At 34.3% G+C, this 17874-nt stretch overlaps 1 protein-coding gene across 2 annotated transcripts; it reads right to left on the bottom strand.

The window, feature by feature from the left end:
* Positions 1-806: 806 nt before the first annotated feature.
* Positions 807-16662, bottom strand: LOC113081139 (B-cell receptor CD22-like). 2 transcript variants are annotated; one of them, XM_026253179.1, is made up of 11 exons: positions 16559-16662; positions 13486-13554; positions 13034-13390; positions 12684-12935; positions 10655-10912; positions 10409-10490; positions 10164-10197; positions 9950-10030; positions 5975-6017; positions 5717-5802; positions 807-1777 (listed from the first exon to the last, which is right to left on the bottom strand). In XM_026253179.1, the coding sequence occupies exons 2-11, from the start codon at positions 13526-13528 to the stop codon at positions 1769-1771; spliced, it is 1245 nt and encodes a 414-aa protein (XP_026108964.1). In that variant the 5' UTR covers positions 13529-13554; positions 16559-16662; the 3' UTR covers positions 807-1768. The 2 variants fall into 2 exon arrangements, with proteins under 2 accessions (XP_026108964.1, XP_026108965.1); XM_026253180.1 differs by having other exon boundaries at positions 808-1777; positions 13034-13375.
* Positions 16663-17874: the final 1212 nt, after the last annotated feature.

The following is a 17874-nucleotide window of genomic DNA, read 5'->3' as shown; positions in this document are numbered from 1 at the left end:
AAATATAGGTCTTTAAACATACACGCCGAAGTGAGTGTATTAATAGTTTCAGTTTCACCATCTCTCCAACAAACACAGAAGAGGGTGAACAGTTTGTAGCTGTCGGTGCGCTAGGAACACTCCTAAAAAGCAAATAGAAGCACTTCACTGCCTGCACAAACACTGGGACGCACACTGTCTGTTTTTAGACTGTTTAGTGAAGTAAACATTTATCAGCTACACGAGAACGGTGGTGGAAAAGAGAGGCACAAGTAAAAGCTTTAAAGTCAACTAAAACTGTGAGAAGATCAACAGAAATGGCAGATCCGTGTCTTCAAATAAGTATCGAGACTGCTGGAGTTTTAAGCGCCTTTTGGCTTCCAGTGCTTTTACTTGGAGTCAGTTTGACATTTGCTTATGGTGCACTTGGGGAAACTGGCCTTTTGCTGGTATTTAGGAGGCTCCAGTCTGTTGGTGTCTTCAGAGGCAGTTTGGCTATGATCGTATTACTTGCTATCGGGAGGATGGCGGCTGAATGGGTGAAGTTCACCGGGGTGGATGGTGTCGCTGCTGGCGCTTTAGCAGTAGCTGCTGGAGCAACTGTATCTGCAATTATATCAGCGATTGTGGCCGCATTAACAGCCAGGAGTATAAGAGCAAGACTGGACACATCTATAGAAAACTTCATCACCCTCATGATCCGTACAGCAGCTGGTGGTCTTCTGTTTCAAATGGGAATGTCACTATTGTTTGGGCAAAGAAATAGAGGAGGGACTAACAGAGGAATGGATGAGGATGAAGACACTGATGTGAATAGTGAGGAGGAATTCGAGAGAGAAAGGAAGAGAAGGTGGTGCAAAAAGAGAAGAACAGCAAAAATGACTTACTAAGAACTGACCACTAAAGAACACCATTTAGAGATTGTATACAGAGTTGTATGACTCAAAGGCAGGTTTTCTCTTACCCTGACATTGTAATTTAACTTTATTCAGCCACATAATAACATGTTGAATATATCATACAATTTCACTTTTATATATTTATTTTAAACACATTTTTCAAGCCTCTCAGTTCTGTCTGGTCAAAAAAAATCATTCAGATTTGAAATATATAGCATGAGATGCATGGACTACTTCAGCTTGACAGTCACTTCCTACTTTTGTCTTAAAATTGCATCAAATGTGCATTTGGTTTTAGAGTCTTTACATACAAAGATGAAGACAAGGAAGTTATAATGCTTTGCAGCTTCGCCTGACTATAGTAGGAAAATAATCAAAACCTCAGAGTATCAGTGCCATCTGCTGCCTCGTAAAATCCACATCAGCAAGGAGTGATGGGAAATAACAAACATGGAAACTTTTTTGTTTTTAATTTGCAGTTTATTGTGTAGTATGTTTCTATATTTCAAGAAATGTTATTCATCTGATTTAAACTCTACACACACACACACACACACACACACACACATACTACTACATGTACATAATATACACACATGTATACACAAATTGACCAGTATAAAGAATTGTAGGGTGTCATTATTATTTCATTCTGAAGCTTTGAATGAGAGAAGACTAAATGGACAATGAGACAAAAGGGTGAAACACCGTAACTCATATAAATGAAGTAAACAAAATATATTAAACAAAATGTAAATGAAAAACACTTTTTATCAATTCATGATATTTTTCCCATCCATTTGCCTTGATCTCTGTATAAAATAGCTCACATGCACGTGTTCCACTTCTCCCCCATCTTTTCAGCACTTCACTTCTGTGTGTCCCAAATACTATGTCATCTGCTTGTCAGGTTAAAAAATAAATAAATAAATAAAAAAGAATGGAAAAATTAGATCATTAACACATTGCAATTCCAATTTCTGGATGTCATTTAATGACTTTATTATACTTGTCAGTCTAAAAAAATTAGATTTTTATTTATGTATTTTCAAAAGAACCCTTCTGTACACAGGTTTTTATATCTCAGCAAAGTTAAACATATATATATGTATGTATACTGTATATATATATATATATACAGTATTGTTCAAAATAATAGCAGTACAATGTGACTAACCAGAATAATCAAGGTTTTTAGTATATTTTTTATTGCTACGTGGCAAACAAGTTACCAGTAGGTTCAGTAGATTGTCAGAAAACAAACAAGACCCAGCATTCATGATATGCACGCTCTTAAGGCTGTGCAATTGGGCAATTAGTTGAAAGGGGTGTGTTCAAAAAAATAGCAGTGTCTACCTTTGACTGTACAAACTCAAAACTATTTTGTACAAACATTTTTTTTTTTTCTGGGATTTAGCAATCCTGTGAATCACTAAACTAATATTTAGTTGTATGACCACAGTTTTTTAAAACTGCTTGACATCTGTGTGGCATGGAGTCAACCAACTTGTGGCACCTCTCAGCTGTTATTCCACTCCATGATTCTTTAACAACATTCCACAATTCATTCACATTTCTTGGTTTTGCTTCAGAAACAGCATTTTTGATATCACCCCACAAGTTCTCAATTGGATTAAGGTCTGGAGATTGGGCTGGCCACTCCATAACATTAATTTTGTTGGTTTGGAACCAAGACTTTGCCCGTTTACTAGTGTGTTTTGGGTCATTGTCTTGTTGAAACAACCATTTCAAGGGCATGTCCTCTTCAGCATAGGGCAACATGACCTCTTCAAGTATTTTAACATATGCAAACTGATCCATGATCCCTGGTATGCGATAAATAGGCCCAACACCATAGTAGGAGAAACATGCCCATATCATGATGCTTGCACCTCCATGCTTCACTGTCTTCACTGTGTACTGTGGCTTGAATTCAGAGTTTGGGGGTCGTCTCACAAACTGCCTGTGGCCCTTGGACCCAAAAAGAACAATTTTACTCTCATCAGTCCACAAAATGTTCCTCCATTTCTCTTTAGGCCAGTTGATGTGTTCTTTGGCAAATTGTAACCTCTTCTGCACATGCCTTTTTTTTAACAGAGGGACTTTGCGGGGGATTCTTGAAAATAGATTAGCTTCACACAGACGTCTTCTAACTGTCACAGTACTTACAGGTAACTCCAGACTGTCTTTGATCATCCTGGAGGTGATCATTGGCTGAGCCTTTGCCATTCTGGTTATTCTTCTATCCATTTTGATGGTTGTCTTCCGTTTTCTTCCACGTCTCTCTGGTTTTGCTCTCCATTTTAAGGCATTGGAGATCATTTTAGCTGAACAGCCTATCATTTTTTGCACCTCTTTATATGTTTCCCCCTCTCTAATCAACTTTTTAATCAAAGTACGCTGTTCTTCTGAACAATGTCTTGAACGACCCATTTTCCTCAGCTTTCAAATGCATGTTCAACAAGTGTTGGCTTCATCCTTAAATAGGGGCCACCTGATAAACACCTGTTTCTTCACAAAATTGATGACCTCAGTGATTGAATGCCACACTGCTATTTTTTTGAACACACCCCTTTCAACTAATTCAACTAATTGCCCAATTGCACAGCCTTAAGAGCGTGCATATCATGAATGCTGGGTCTCATTTGTTTTCTGAGAATCTACTGAACCTACTGGTAACTTGTTTGCCAGGTAGCAATAAAAAAATATACGAAAAACCTTGATTATTCTGATTAGTCACATTGTACTGCTATTATTTTGAACAATACTGTATATATATATATATATATATATATATATATATATATATATATATATATATATATATATATATATATATATATATATATATATGACACAGTAGTATAAGCTGTTTAGGGACTGTTTAGCTGTTCAAATCAGACACTAGAGCATTCCTTTATTCAGACACAGTGGAAGATCTTATCAGAATCAGTGAAAAGGAGCCAAGTCTGGAAGATTTTGCTGCTAGAGAGTGTGTGTCCAGCTGGTTTAGCCAAGGTCACAGATCTGAGGGGCATGTGACTGCAGTGGAGGATAGTCCTTAAGATATTAAGCCATGAGATGTTCAGATTGAAGCCCTTAAAACACTTAATTTCGATTTTCTTTTTATTTCACTTATTTGAGATGTTTTAAGTTAAAGTTTTAGCTCAGTGAAGCACTTTAAGCACCAACACTTTTTCAGTGAGTTAACTTTCTTGTAGAATTGTGTTTCAAATAAAGATCTTTACGCTGACCAGATTGTTAGTTAATCATTTAGGCTACAAGTCAATATTGCCTATATGGACAGTGATAAAAAAAAAAAAGGAAAATAAAAAAAGAAGTGAACTTGTAAAAATGGAGTGTTAAATGTGTTGCAGTCTAAAATGTGAGTGCACCTAACTTTTGTGCTGGTGCACCACAGAAAAACGTTAGGTGCACCAGTGCAACCAGTGCAGAAAGTCAGCCCTGCCTCTAACACTAATATTCTCTATTTTAGAGAATACAGTTTACTTTTTTTTTTTTTTTTATTATAAAAATAAATTAAAAAAAACTTCATATGTGTATTGTGTAAGGCTAACTGAGACTTATCAAAGCATTTAAATATTATTGTTCTTTTGTTGGTTTTGATCACTTTGTCTTCATTTTGTTTGAAAGTGTTTTGGAAAAAGTAATTTAGGTATGAGGCTCTGGCAGATAGGAATAATTTACCTTCAAATGTACAATCTCTGACTTCATTTTATATGTTTCGAAATGGTTTTCTTGTTTTTAAAATTCTTGTAATTGCTTTATATTCAGAGGTGGGAAGCCTCATGAAGCTTTAATCTTTTCAGCCAAGTGGTTCACAAAAGGGTTAATTTCTGGAAACTTAATTTGCTCACAATACCACCTGGTGGCCAACAAGTGTAAAACAAGTATATATATTACAGACAGAGGTGTAAAGTCCAGGGGTCAGAAAGTAAAATCCTGCCATATTTTTGTTCCTCTCATGAACTCAGCAGCTGATTTCACCAGAGGAGGAACCAAGTCATTCCTTTCAAGTCACAAACGAGTCTGAAGTCAAATCCCAAATCATCAAATAGTTAAAGTCAATGAGATAATTAAGAGACTAATTAAATGATGATTGTGGATTAGTGATGAACACCTGCCATTATTGTGTGTTACAGAGGTTCAGATGCTGATGTTTTATTGGTTAAAATGATGCCACCATCATGGAGATCAGTGTTTGCTTCAGTTGGGCTCTTGACCTTTGGTTTCTTGTGTTAGATATTTCTTTGCAAAAGTACATGTGCTGTTATAAAGCAATGCAATCAGTGCAGAAAACTATTGCTAGCTGCTTTTACACGATGAAGTAATTATTAGATATAAGCCTGTTTATTTCCAAAACAAATAAAATAATTTCGTTTAAAATGTGTTCAGTTTTTAAATAACCTACATTGTGGAACTGCTGCGTACTAATGAACTGTTGGTTTAACGGTGATAATTAATTAGAAATATAAGACATCATGACCCAGCATATGAATCTCAACAATGGTGACAACCAACAAAACGCTTCAAGCTGAAGTGCATGCTGGGTAAAACCATAGTAAAAAAAAAACTCCCATTGTGCACTGTAGCATGAATAATTATTGTAACCACTGGTGAGGATCATATGATAAGTGCTCATGTCTAAAATCCTGAGCCTGAACAATTTTTAAATGCTTCATGAGGCTTCATCTTGCAATCACTACCCAAGGGGTTTATCCCAAATGATAAATGTGTTACAATAATAATAATAATAATAATAATAATAATAATAATAGTGGAAAATCATCCAGGCAATAACCGTAAGAATTACTTACCGTTACATCTTCATATACTGATTCAGGCAACTTCTCATCCGAAGTTTGATATATGTTGTGATAAGCTTTAGACTGATTCATCTTTGCTAATAAAAGAAGAAGAAGAAGATGAAACAACAACAACAAATACTGAATAGACAAGTAACTAATGCTTATAAATAACTCACTATACAGCTCACAACTACATCCAGACCTTCATTCTTTTAGTTACTAGTCAACTGACCTGATCAATAAACTACTGATAACTAATTTTCTCACCTGAGACTCCTGTGTGTCTTTTCTCTTCTTCGTCCTGCTTTGCCTTAAAAACAAATTAATATGTTTAATAAAAAAGTATAGATGTAATATGTGCTTGTAGAGCAATCTTGGATTTAAGTACATCTATGTAATGATAATTCAATACTTCTGACCAATGAACAGTCTTACATATTATACTTTTTTTTTTTTTAATCATTAGGGTTGTTCTATTTGAAGCAGATCATCACCATCTGACCGATCAGTGTATGACCAGTGGTTCCCAAACCTGTCCTGGAGTACCCCCAACACTGCACGTTTTCTTTATCTCCCTAATTAAACACATCTGATTCAACTCATCAGTTCATTATCACATGGGTTAATGAGCTGATGAGTTGAATCAGATGTGTTTAATTAGGGAGACAAAGAAAATGTGCAGTGTTGGGGGTACTCCAGGACAGGTTTGGGAACCACTGGTGTATGACATCAAAGAACTGTGAGAGTGAATAGAGAGGAGATGCTACATATGCTTTCGAATCACTCTCGCGGTGCTTTGATATCATACACAGATCGGTCTGTGCAGTGCCGCTTCAACAAGCCTAAATCCCCATTCACACCGCCAGGAACTTTTTTGTTGTTTATCGCTTGTGGCAGGCAACTGAGGTCACTAGTGGGCATTCCCACTACTGGCTGCTACCCCCTTAACACTCCACTACAGCAGATTTGGCAAGCCATGAACAAAAATCTTCAGATTATAATGATTATGTTTAAATGTCATCATTTTATGACCTGATTCACAGAACTCATTTACAGTGTTTTTTCTATGTAAAACTTCCATTATTGATTATAACAGCTTTAATTCCACAATGAAAGAGTCTATATTTTCTATAAATTTTGTAGGCATCTCTTGCAAGTGATTTTGATTTAGTTATTTTTGTTTTTATTAAAGAGTTTTGTTTTAAAGCACACAAAGATAACAAGAATCAGCGTATGAATCTCAACAACGGTGACAAACAGCATATTCAGATAAACAGATCTACTCTTAACATCACAAATCTAGATACTAAAAATTAACTTAAAAACAGCAAAAATAAAATATATTTAGAATACAACGTTTAAAAGACAGTTCAGCTCATAATTTATTCATGCCGCAATGCATGATGGGAGCCATGGATGTGTTTTTCTTGGCTACAACATGCTTTTTTGATGGTTACCATTTGTTGTCACGCTGATTCTTGATGTCTGTGTGTCCAAGCTAAATAACTCTTTCATTATTTAGAACAAATTTTTAAAAACATGTCACATTACACCAGAAATGCTGGATCTCTTACTTTATTTCACCTTATATATGCAGTAAAAAAAAAAAAAAAAAAACTCAGGCATTCAAGTCACTCCTAAAGCAAGTAAACCAACTAAAGCAACTAAAGCAACTAAAGCAAACACTGACAACTATGATGGTGACAGACCAATGGTGATTTTCTCGATTGGTGATTCTGTTTGTTAACAGCAGGTGTCTTCAATAATGGTCAATCATAACTCAATTAACTTCTTAATTATCTCATTAACTTCAACTCTGCTTCAGTGTTAGCTTTAACACTGCTTCAGAGTTTATATGAGTCCTCACTCAGAGTGTTAAATTAACACTGGAGATTTTGCTGTGTATAGTCAGATACCGTATAGACAGTCCGACCCAATACAGCTCAGTTTTTATACGTATGTTGCTCTGTCAAATGGCAGAAATTGTTTTATGTAGGCCATTCTGAGTCTACACCATGCTTTTTCAATGAGGGGGAAAGGACTGTTTTCCCCAACTCTTCCCAAACAGCGATGACGCGACACGGAACAAGTCAATGGGGCTGTCACGTGATTAGGGAGCGAGTCAAACTCGACCTGAAAGATGAACTAATCAATTATCTTTCTGGCTCAGACTGCACTGGTTTAGCGTATGGGCCTGTCACGTGATTAAGGAATGACTCGACCCGAGCTGTGTGCGAGGCTAATGAGCACGTCTACTATTCGGTTTTCCCTGTAAATGATTCTGGTATTACTTTTTTTTTGTCTAAAATGCATAATTATCGCTGGATGAACGTGATTATTTTAAACTAGCACTAGATTGCGCTAGTTATGATGAAAACGTATAAATTAATGTGTTATTTTACTTCAATTATGTACATTGTGACGCTAACTAATTAGCATCATATGTGTGCCAGAAATGGAGAAGCTGTTGCATGTTGATCCACTGATTATTTCCCCCCTATTACAGGTATGTTGTTTAATTAGTTATGTTTTGTAAAAGAAAATAGATTTAGTTGACTGTGAATATGTATTGTACCCATAGTGTTACAGGAGAAAATCCTATTTAATGGTTCATGCTATTTGTGACGCAACATATAACATATAGGAAAACTGATTTATTCATACAAATGGTATTATATATATATATATATATATATATATATATATATATATATATATATATATATATATATATATATATATATATATATATATTATTTAATATTATATTTAACGTTATATTCATTTATATTTTATAGTTTTCTTAATAATAATAAAAATAATAATAATAATAAGACCATTTAACACTTGCACTCTTTGCAATACTCGCTTACTTTTTATTTAAAAAAATCTTTATTTCCGTCAGTGATTGATATTATATTCTTCATATAAATTAAGGCATTCTGGAAATTGATTCTTACTCCTTTTGTTAAGAAAGTGTTTGGGAAAAAGTCATTTAGGTATGAGGCTCTGGCAGATTGGAATAATTTACATTTAAATGTACAATCTCAAGACTTCATTTTATATGTTTAAAAATGGTTTTCTCATTAAAACTTCTTGTAATTGCTTTAGATGATGTATCTTTGCTTATATTTATAAATGCTAGGTAAATATAAATATAATTGTTAATATTTCATGTGTTAATATTGTAGTAGGATGTGTTGTGTAGTTTTGACTGCTATGGTCATTGTTGTTTGTTTTTATTATGCACAGCAAAAAAATCACATGAAAAAAAAACACAAAAAAAAGAGTGAAATGAACTCTGCATGGAGTATATGTGAGACCACACTCAAGAGTGTGAAAGTCTTAAAATAGGAGTGTTAAATTAACACTAAAGTTGAGTTAAAGTTAATGAGATAGTTAAGTGATTCATTGAGGGATGATTGACCATTATTGACGAGACCTGATGTTAACATGCAGAATCAACAAAGATGAAAATCACAATTTTTATGTCACCGTTATAGTGGTCAGTGTTTTATTTAGTTGGGCTCTTGAGCCTTTCTTTTTCAAAGTCAGATTTGGCTGTTACAACTGAATTATAACAAACAGACAAGAAAAAAATCATAACATGGACATTTGACCTGAATCACCAGACTCAATTAAAGCCTAAACAGATTTGACTGACCTCATTAATTATAACAACAATATGTGATTGTACAGTAACCGCTAACTAAAAGGATTTCTTGAAAGTTGCTCTGATAATAATAAAAAAAAGCTTGTTTCGGCACACACATACATCAACAATTTGTGTAGGGATCTCAACCATGGTGACAAACAGCATATTCACAAAAATGCCTAACTAAAGCAAACACTGATCACTATAATGGTGACATAATTAAAATAGTGATTTTCATCTTTGTTGATTCTGCATGGTCAATCATCACTCATTTAATCACTTAAACTATCTCATTAACTTTAACTCACTCCTATTTTAACACTTTCACACTCTTGAGTGTGGTCTCACATGTACTCCCAGCAGAGTTAATTTCACTGAGATTTTTTTTTTTTTTTTGCTGTGTGTTATTTAATTTTTGTGTATTAACACCCCATTGAAAACGAGACGATGCATCCCAAGGGGTTTATCCCCCACCACCCACCCCCCCCCCCCCCCCCCCAAAAAAAAAACTGTTGCAACAACAATAATAATAATAGTAATGAAAAAAAATCTGTAAAATCCAGACAATGACCATAACAATAACTTACCATTTCATTTTCATATACAGTATCCATCATCTTCACATCAGACATTTGAAATATGTTGTGATGAGGTCTGGACAGGTTCATCTTTGTTAAAAAAAAAAAAAAAAGAACAGACAGGTAACTGATGCATGTAAATTACTCACTATACAGTTCACAACTACATTTAGACCTTTCAGTCAACTGACCACATCAATAAATTACTGATAATGTTTCTCACCTGAGACTCCTGTGCGTCTTTTCTCTTTTTCACCCTTAATGTTTCACATTGAAAAGATAATGAATATGGTTCATAATAAAGTATAGAATTAATATCTAGATAATTGCTTATAGAAAAATATATCAAAATCAACATTTGTAAAAATAACTAGACATTATGCATGTGAGTATTTTTTAGTCACTTAACATTATTTAACATTATAAATCCATTTATGCACCAGCAAACAAATACTATGCACATCTTACCAAATCAGGACCACCATTATAACAACTGCAGCTCCAATAAACACTCCAATGAATATGTACAATATCACAGGACATCCTACACCTGAGACGAAATAATTAAATATCAGAAAGAAAGCATTTTTCTTACCAAACTTATTGGGACAAAGATCATTAATCTTGAAACTTTTTTTCTACTAATATTTACTGAAAATTATAACAGTAATGCTGGATTTTTCTTCAACATCTTAATTTTTATAATATACTCACACATGACATTTAAATTCACAGCATCAGAGTATGCCTCTCCATGTTCAGTAACGGACTTGCACTTGTATTCTCCACTGTGATTAGAGCTGATCTTTGAGATGCTGTAGATTCGTCCAGATCCTACAAATGTTCCTCCTTTAAACCAGCTGAAGTTCAGAGCAGGAGGGTATGAATCACAGTTGCAGCTCAGAGTCACTGAATTACCCTCTACTAGTTCACAACATGGACTCACTGCTACAAATGTGTGCTTTGGAGGATCTATAAGTAAATTGATGTTATTTTTAGGTGATCTTTTAAAATATAAAACATTCTGTACTTCAGCAGAGATTGTATTAGAATTAGAAACCATGTCACAGTCTGAATCTAAACTTATATGCGATGGAAATAAGGAGAGTAATGGAATCAGAAAAAAAGTGCATTTAAACTTGGGACAGTCATGCAAAATGTAAAAAGCCAGGCTGTGCAAGTGTGGCAGATGCATGTACTTGTACTAAATATACACTCAGAATAATTATTGATAAAAGAAAAAAATGCATATATATATATATATATATATATATATATATATATATATATATATATATATATATATAGTGTGGACACAAATAAACACTGAAGCAGTGTTGAAGTTAATGAGATAATTAAGAAGTTAATTGAGTTATGATTGACCATTATTGAAGACACCTGATGTTAACAAGCAGAATCACCAAAGGAGAAAATCACAATTTGTGTGTCACCATTATAGTGGTCAGTGTTTGCTTTAGTTGGGATCTTGACCCTTCAGCTATTAACTTTAGATTTTTAGTGCCTGTGGTAACTGAGTTATAACAGACAGACCAGAGCCAAGGCTATATTATGGATTTGATTGTGGTTTGGAGTGCCATGGAGTGAACTGTCATGGAGTGGCCTGAGTTCAGGTTTCTTTACTATGAACTTAAATTAGGTGGATCAAAAAATTAAGATCCAGCATTAGGGCACAATATGAAATGGTTTTTTTTGTTCTAAAGTTAGTTCTACATAAAGAAAGAGTTCTTTATTTTAGACACACAGGAACCAAGAATCAGCGTGAGCATCACAACAATGGTGACCATCAAAAACTCATCCATGGCTCCCATCATGCATTGCGGTATGAATAAATTATGAGCTGAACTGTCTTTTAAACTTTGTAGTCTATTTTTTATTTTTGCTGTTATTATGTGAATTTTTAGTATCTAGTTTTGTGATGTTCAGAGTAGATCTGTTTATCTGAATATGCTGTTTGTCACCATTGTTGAGATTCATACGCTGATTCTTGTTATCTGTGTGTGGTGTGTCTAAAATTAAAACTCTTTAATAAAAAATAAAAAAAATGTATAGAAGTTGTGTCTTCAATAATGCGCACTCATAACTCAATTAACTTCTTAATTATCTCATTAACTTCAACTCTGCTTTAGTGTTTATATGAGTCCACACTGAGAGAGTTAAATTAACACTGGAGATTTTGCTGCATGTGTATATATATATATATATATATATATATATATATATATATATATATATATGTATATATATACATATATGCGTCTGGTTGATTTGTGCTACACTGTCAGATTTTTCTATCTCCTATTGGGTAATGCAATTTGAAAATGAAAAAATACTTCTTTTAAACTTAGTTTATTAATGTCTACACCTGCCTTAACCCTATACATACCCTTACAGTAATGCAGATACATTAAATATTGTTGTTCAGCATGAGAAAAAGGACACAGTATTGATGTGTGCATGTGCAGTAAACTCTGCTAGGACAATCTGATGGATAGGATAAAATGTCAGGACACCGGAGTTTAGTGGCTTAAAATGATCTGATCACAAGCAGAGAAGTAAAACTGGTTAAAGAATTTGAATAGAACTGGGCTTCAGTAATTTTGCATTAATTGCTTTAAATTATTTGAATGATTGTAAAATGAATTGCATGTGGTAACGTTAATGTTGACAGCCCTAATAATAAACAAAAATATGACATATTAAATATGACTGATATCATACTCACACATGACACTGAGATAAGCAGAGAATGCTGATGTGAGTTTGTGTCCCTGTAGAGCACAGCTGTATCTGCCTGCATCCTCTCTTCTGACTGACTGCAGCAGGAGTTGATTGTTTCTGTCTCTTCTCTCAGTTAATGGCTGTGCGTTTCTGTACCAGATGAATGTTGCTCTGTCAGTCAGAGCGCAGCTGCTTTTACATGTCAGACGGACTGAATCTCCCTCGTTCACTGTCTCAGGAGAATCCACCTGAAGATCTGAACACAACACACACATTATATCTAGTGCTGCTGTCATACACTGATTATTATTCAACATAATGCACAGAAGAAGAGTGAAACCTCATCAAAGTCACCTGTGACAGTAAGATTCACTCCTGGATAACCGGTCCATTTATCTATATCGGTTATAAATCTGAAATAGTACATGTGTGAATCCTTCTGTGTCACATGACTCAGTCTGATGGTGCAGTTATTCTGTTTATCTCCAAGATACTGAAGCCTCTGACTGTATTCAGGATCCTCAGACAGATCTGGAGTTTTTTCACTATGCATTTTTGGTCCTGTGGTCCAGAACATTTCCTGGATCTGATGTCCAGTAGGGTATGTATAAGTGCAGTAGATTGTCACTGTTGACCCCTTTAGTGCACAGATGTCTGAATGACTGTAACTCACACTCCAATAAGCACTAGAAACCCCTGAAACACAGAATTCTTAATGAACAAATAAACGTAAGCTTATTGGATGCTGGAAAAAAAAGCTGTATGAAAAATCTTTTGATAGTCTCTGAAGTGTTCAAACAACTCACTGTGAATCATGAGCAGAAAGATCAGCAGAAGAAGGGAAGCCATTCTGAATGATATCACTATGGCAACACCTACAACAAATGTACAATAATTTTTATTGTTTTGAAATGTGTTTTACTCTCTTACTGTATATTTTATGGACAATACCTAGTAAAAAATAATAATTCTAAATAAGTAAATATATAAAAACTTTCTTGTTTTTCCTGTAATTCTCTCACTCCCATGCAGAGCTGGTTCTAGATATTTGGAGGCCCTTATCTGCAAATTTCACATTGCAGGCCCCCTGCACACCTTCCATTTTTTATGTTTTTTATTTATAATTTTTTTTGTGTGTGTGAAAGAGGCGAAACTGCTAAGTAGAAAGAGTAATTAATTTCTAAATAAAATTGTATGCTTATCGTTCAATATATTTAACAACAGTATTTATGATTGAAAAACTAAAATGAAGTATTAGCCTATGTTGGATCTGTAATGTAAAAAACAAGTAGAGTTGAGAAGATGACAGTCATAAACAGACAGTCATAGACGGAGCGTGTGTAAGACATGGGTCAGAAATTAACGGGGGCTTGGGGTCACCAAATGGCAAAAAATTATCCTAAAACAAAATTTTAATTCTTATTAAATAAAACATATTATTGTTGTTGCAAATAAAGTGAAAATGAAAATGAAATGGACAGTCTTGGTTGCAGCATTAAATTTAGATCTGTTCATGTTGCATCAAATTTTCTTTTGCGTGTTCCAACAGCAATGTGTATTATAACCAATCACACACGGTTCTGTGGAGCTTACACATTCATTCATTTTACAGTCTAGACAGCTTTATTGATGCTTGAACTCACATTAGACTGAAGTCTGTCATGTTCTGTGACTGAAGTGATAGTGTTCTGTAATAATGTAAATGTTCTTTGTTTGCTTTCTGTATATATTTTTCAATTATTAACTTATAATGTCAATGCCGTCTCCCCCTCCAGTCATCCTACACAGCAAAATCCCCAGTGTTAATTTAACACTCTGAGTGTGGACTCATATAAACACTGAAGCATTGTTAAAAGTAACACTGAAGCAGAGTTGAAGTTAATGAGATAATTAAGATGTTAATTGAGTTATGATTAAGCATTATTGACGACAACTGATGTTAACAAGTAGAATCACCAAACGAAAAAATCACAATTTGTGTGTCACCATTATAGTGGTCAATGTTTGCTTGTACCAGTCAGCTCTTTGACCCTGGTTCACATAGAGGTTTTCAAGGGCCAGTGTAAATAAATTTGGATTTAAAGCAAAGATACAAGATGGTCTAAGCATGACCTGATGTTTTATTCGTAATCAAAATTATATGAACATTATGAAGCGCTAAACACTATCATGCAGTGTATGTTTCATCTTCAAAGCATTATAGAAGTATCAACTTATTACATGCAGGTAACGATTAACCACCAGCTTGTTGAAAATCTATTCAAATATGTGACGATTCAAATTGGTTGAGATGCTAAACAAATCGTGATTAATTTAGCGGAAGGAGTTCATATGAATGTATGAGGGGAGCTTACTGTCTTTAGAAAAGTTTAGATGGCCTTTTTTCGTTTCATCTTGCCTCTGTATAATATATATATATATATATATATATATATATATATATATATATATATATATATATATATATATATATATAAGCTGCTTTGTTTACGGCAGAAACCAAGGAAACTCTTCAAGGGTTAGTTCGCCCAAAAATGACAATTTTGTCATTAATAACTCACCCTTATGCTGTTCCAAACATGTAAGACCAAACACAGTATAAGATATTTTAGATTTAGTCCGAGAGCTCTCAGTCCCTTCATTGAGGCTGTGTGTACTGTATACTGTCAATGTCCAGAAAGGTAAGAAAAACATAATCAAAGTAGTCCATGTGACATCAGAGGATCAGTTAGAATATTTTGAATCATCGAAAATACATTTTGGTCCAAAAATAGCAAAAACGCTATGAGTGAGCATAGATCTAAGCATGAATTACTCTGGGATATTGGTTTGTTTGAACTTAGAGGGAGTGTCAGCAACATTAAAAAAGTTAACAGCTTAAGTCATTTGTGGATTAATGTGTATTAGAGATGTGAATTGTTTAAAATGATTCAGTTTGATTTGGTGAACTGAATGATTAGTTCGTGAACCGGATATCCAGACTGCTTTGATTTGAACTCTCTCTCACAACAGACACGGAAGAGAAGACAATGCTGAATAAAGTCATTGTTTTTGCTAAAATGTATTTTCAATGATTCAAAATATTCTAACTGACCTTCTGATGTCACATGGACTACTTTGATTATGTTTTTCTTACCTTTCTGGACATGGACAGTAGACCGTACAGACAGCTTCAATGGAGGGACTGAGAGCTCTCAGACTAAATCTAAAATATCTTAAACTGTGTTCCGAAGATAAAAGGAGGTCTTGCATGTTTGGAACAGCATAAGGGTGAGTTTTTAATGACATAATTTTCATTTTTGGGGGAACTAACCCTTTAAGTGCAACCTGCTGGCAGATAGTGGCAGAGAGTGAATCTGCATCTCATTCAGCTGGTCTACTGTTTCATGCAGATATTTTTATATATAGTTTCACAAAAAAAATGTGTTTTTGCAAAATATAATTCACATTATATTGCAGTAAACTCCTTTCTCAAAAATGACAAACATCATGCACTTTTAATGGAAAACAGTTTTTTACAGCAATTTTTAGTAGTAATTTATAATTAAAACTATTATTAATTAGTATTAAATTAAATTAAATGTTTATTTAGATTTCTTGGTGACTTTAACACTTGACAACCACCCATAGCATTGTGAAAGATTGTGCAGTACTCACATTTTCACACTGAATTTTAGAGGAAGCAGATTATTTTTTAGAATGTATAAGGCTTTAACATAACTTTTAACATGGTTTAAGTGAGTATAACACATTGTTGGAGAAACACAAACCCAAGCACGCACGTCTCACACCCATTTACACTAGTTGCTATATAATCAATTCAAACATGCTCTGAACTGACAATCTTCTCATGTATACAACTGTAAGTGATATACTCACGTAAAATCTTTTCTTCTGCTCTGTTCGTTCAAATGTCGCCTCACTCAGGAACTCTGTTTACCACATGCAGATGGGTGGATTTAGGATATAGTGATTCAGATGGAGAAAATCCTAGAAAACAGGATTGGGCTGCACTTGATTGGGCGGTGCTACATGTGTCCTTAAAAACTCTTATTGGCTCAGTCGTCTTTCATATTCATGACAGGAAATATTTTCGTAGTTGTATTGTTCAAGTCTGTGTGAACAGGAAACTTTACACAAAGCCTTCATTATAATGCATGTAGAAAATAATAATAATAATTAAAAAAAAAAAGTAAACAGAATTGTAATACATTAGTGATACATTAAGTGTCATACATTAAGTGATTGATAAAATGTGGAATTCTTCTTGTAACCATAGTATATTGAGAAATGAATCAGTATTCATATCATAAATAACATATAGTTCGGTGCAGGATAAGAAATAAATTTAACAGCAAATGAACTGACAGTGAACACACACACAAACACACACACACACACATCACTGATATTTTTTCCTGTAATTCAAGGTTTTTCCTGTACAGCACATGCAGTTTACTTTCAGTTTCACTTTAACGGAAACACATCAGCATTTACTATGCAACCAGAGTTCTCTTGCACTGAAGATCGTAATTTGTGTGACAGAATTCAAATTAAATTAATAATTGTATATTAGAGACCTAAGTCACAAAAAAAAAAAAAAAAAAAAAAATCACAAACCATCCTAAAATGGCTGCCACCGGCAATCTGCATGTCCTTTTGCATGTACAAGTTTGGCAAGAAGTAACAGCTGTTCTTGTGCTCAGTGTGGTTACTATCTTTCTATCAGCTATGATCCTTTTACTCTCAAACAGCAACATTACACACTAAAACAGAAGTTTAAATTAAAGGAAAGAAGCGTATTAGGACACATAAAGGCCCATTGATTGGTAAAAACAGGTCTCAGCAGTTTTGTGAAGGTTTAAGACAGCTCTCCACACTCAGTCCTGGAGGTCCGTATCCTGCAGAGTTTTTTTTTTTTTTTTTCAGATAAATCAATCTAATAGTTTCCCATCCAGCTGATCATCTTTAGTGTACAGGATGATAGTATGACATTTTTTTTTTTTTGTACGTGTGTGTGCGTGTGTGTTTTTTGGCATCATAAAAGATATGTGGCCCTATAATACACTCGGCGCAATGTGACGCAAGGCGCAGCACAAGTATGTTTGCTAGTTTCAATCCGGTTCCATTTGCATTTTCACATCCAGCGCCACATCGTTTATTAACAAATGCATTTGCACCAAATTTGTGCACCC

This window comes from Carassius auratus, unplaced genomic scaffold (genome assembly GCF_003368295.1).
Source record: "Carassius auratus strain Wakin unplaced genomic scaffold, ASM336829v1 scaf_tig00033242, whole genome shotgun sequence".
NCBI classification, from domain to species: Eukaryota; Metazoa; Chordata; class Actinopteri; order Cypriniformes; family Cyprinidae; genus Carassius; species Carassius auratus.
This window is presented reverse-complemented; position numbering and strand designations above follow the sequence as displayed.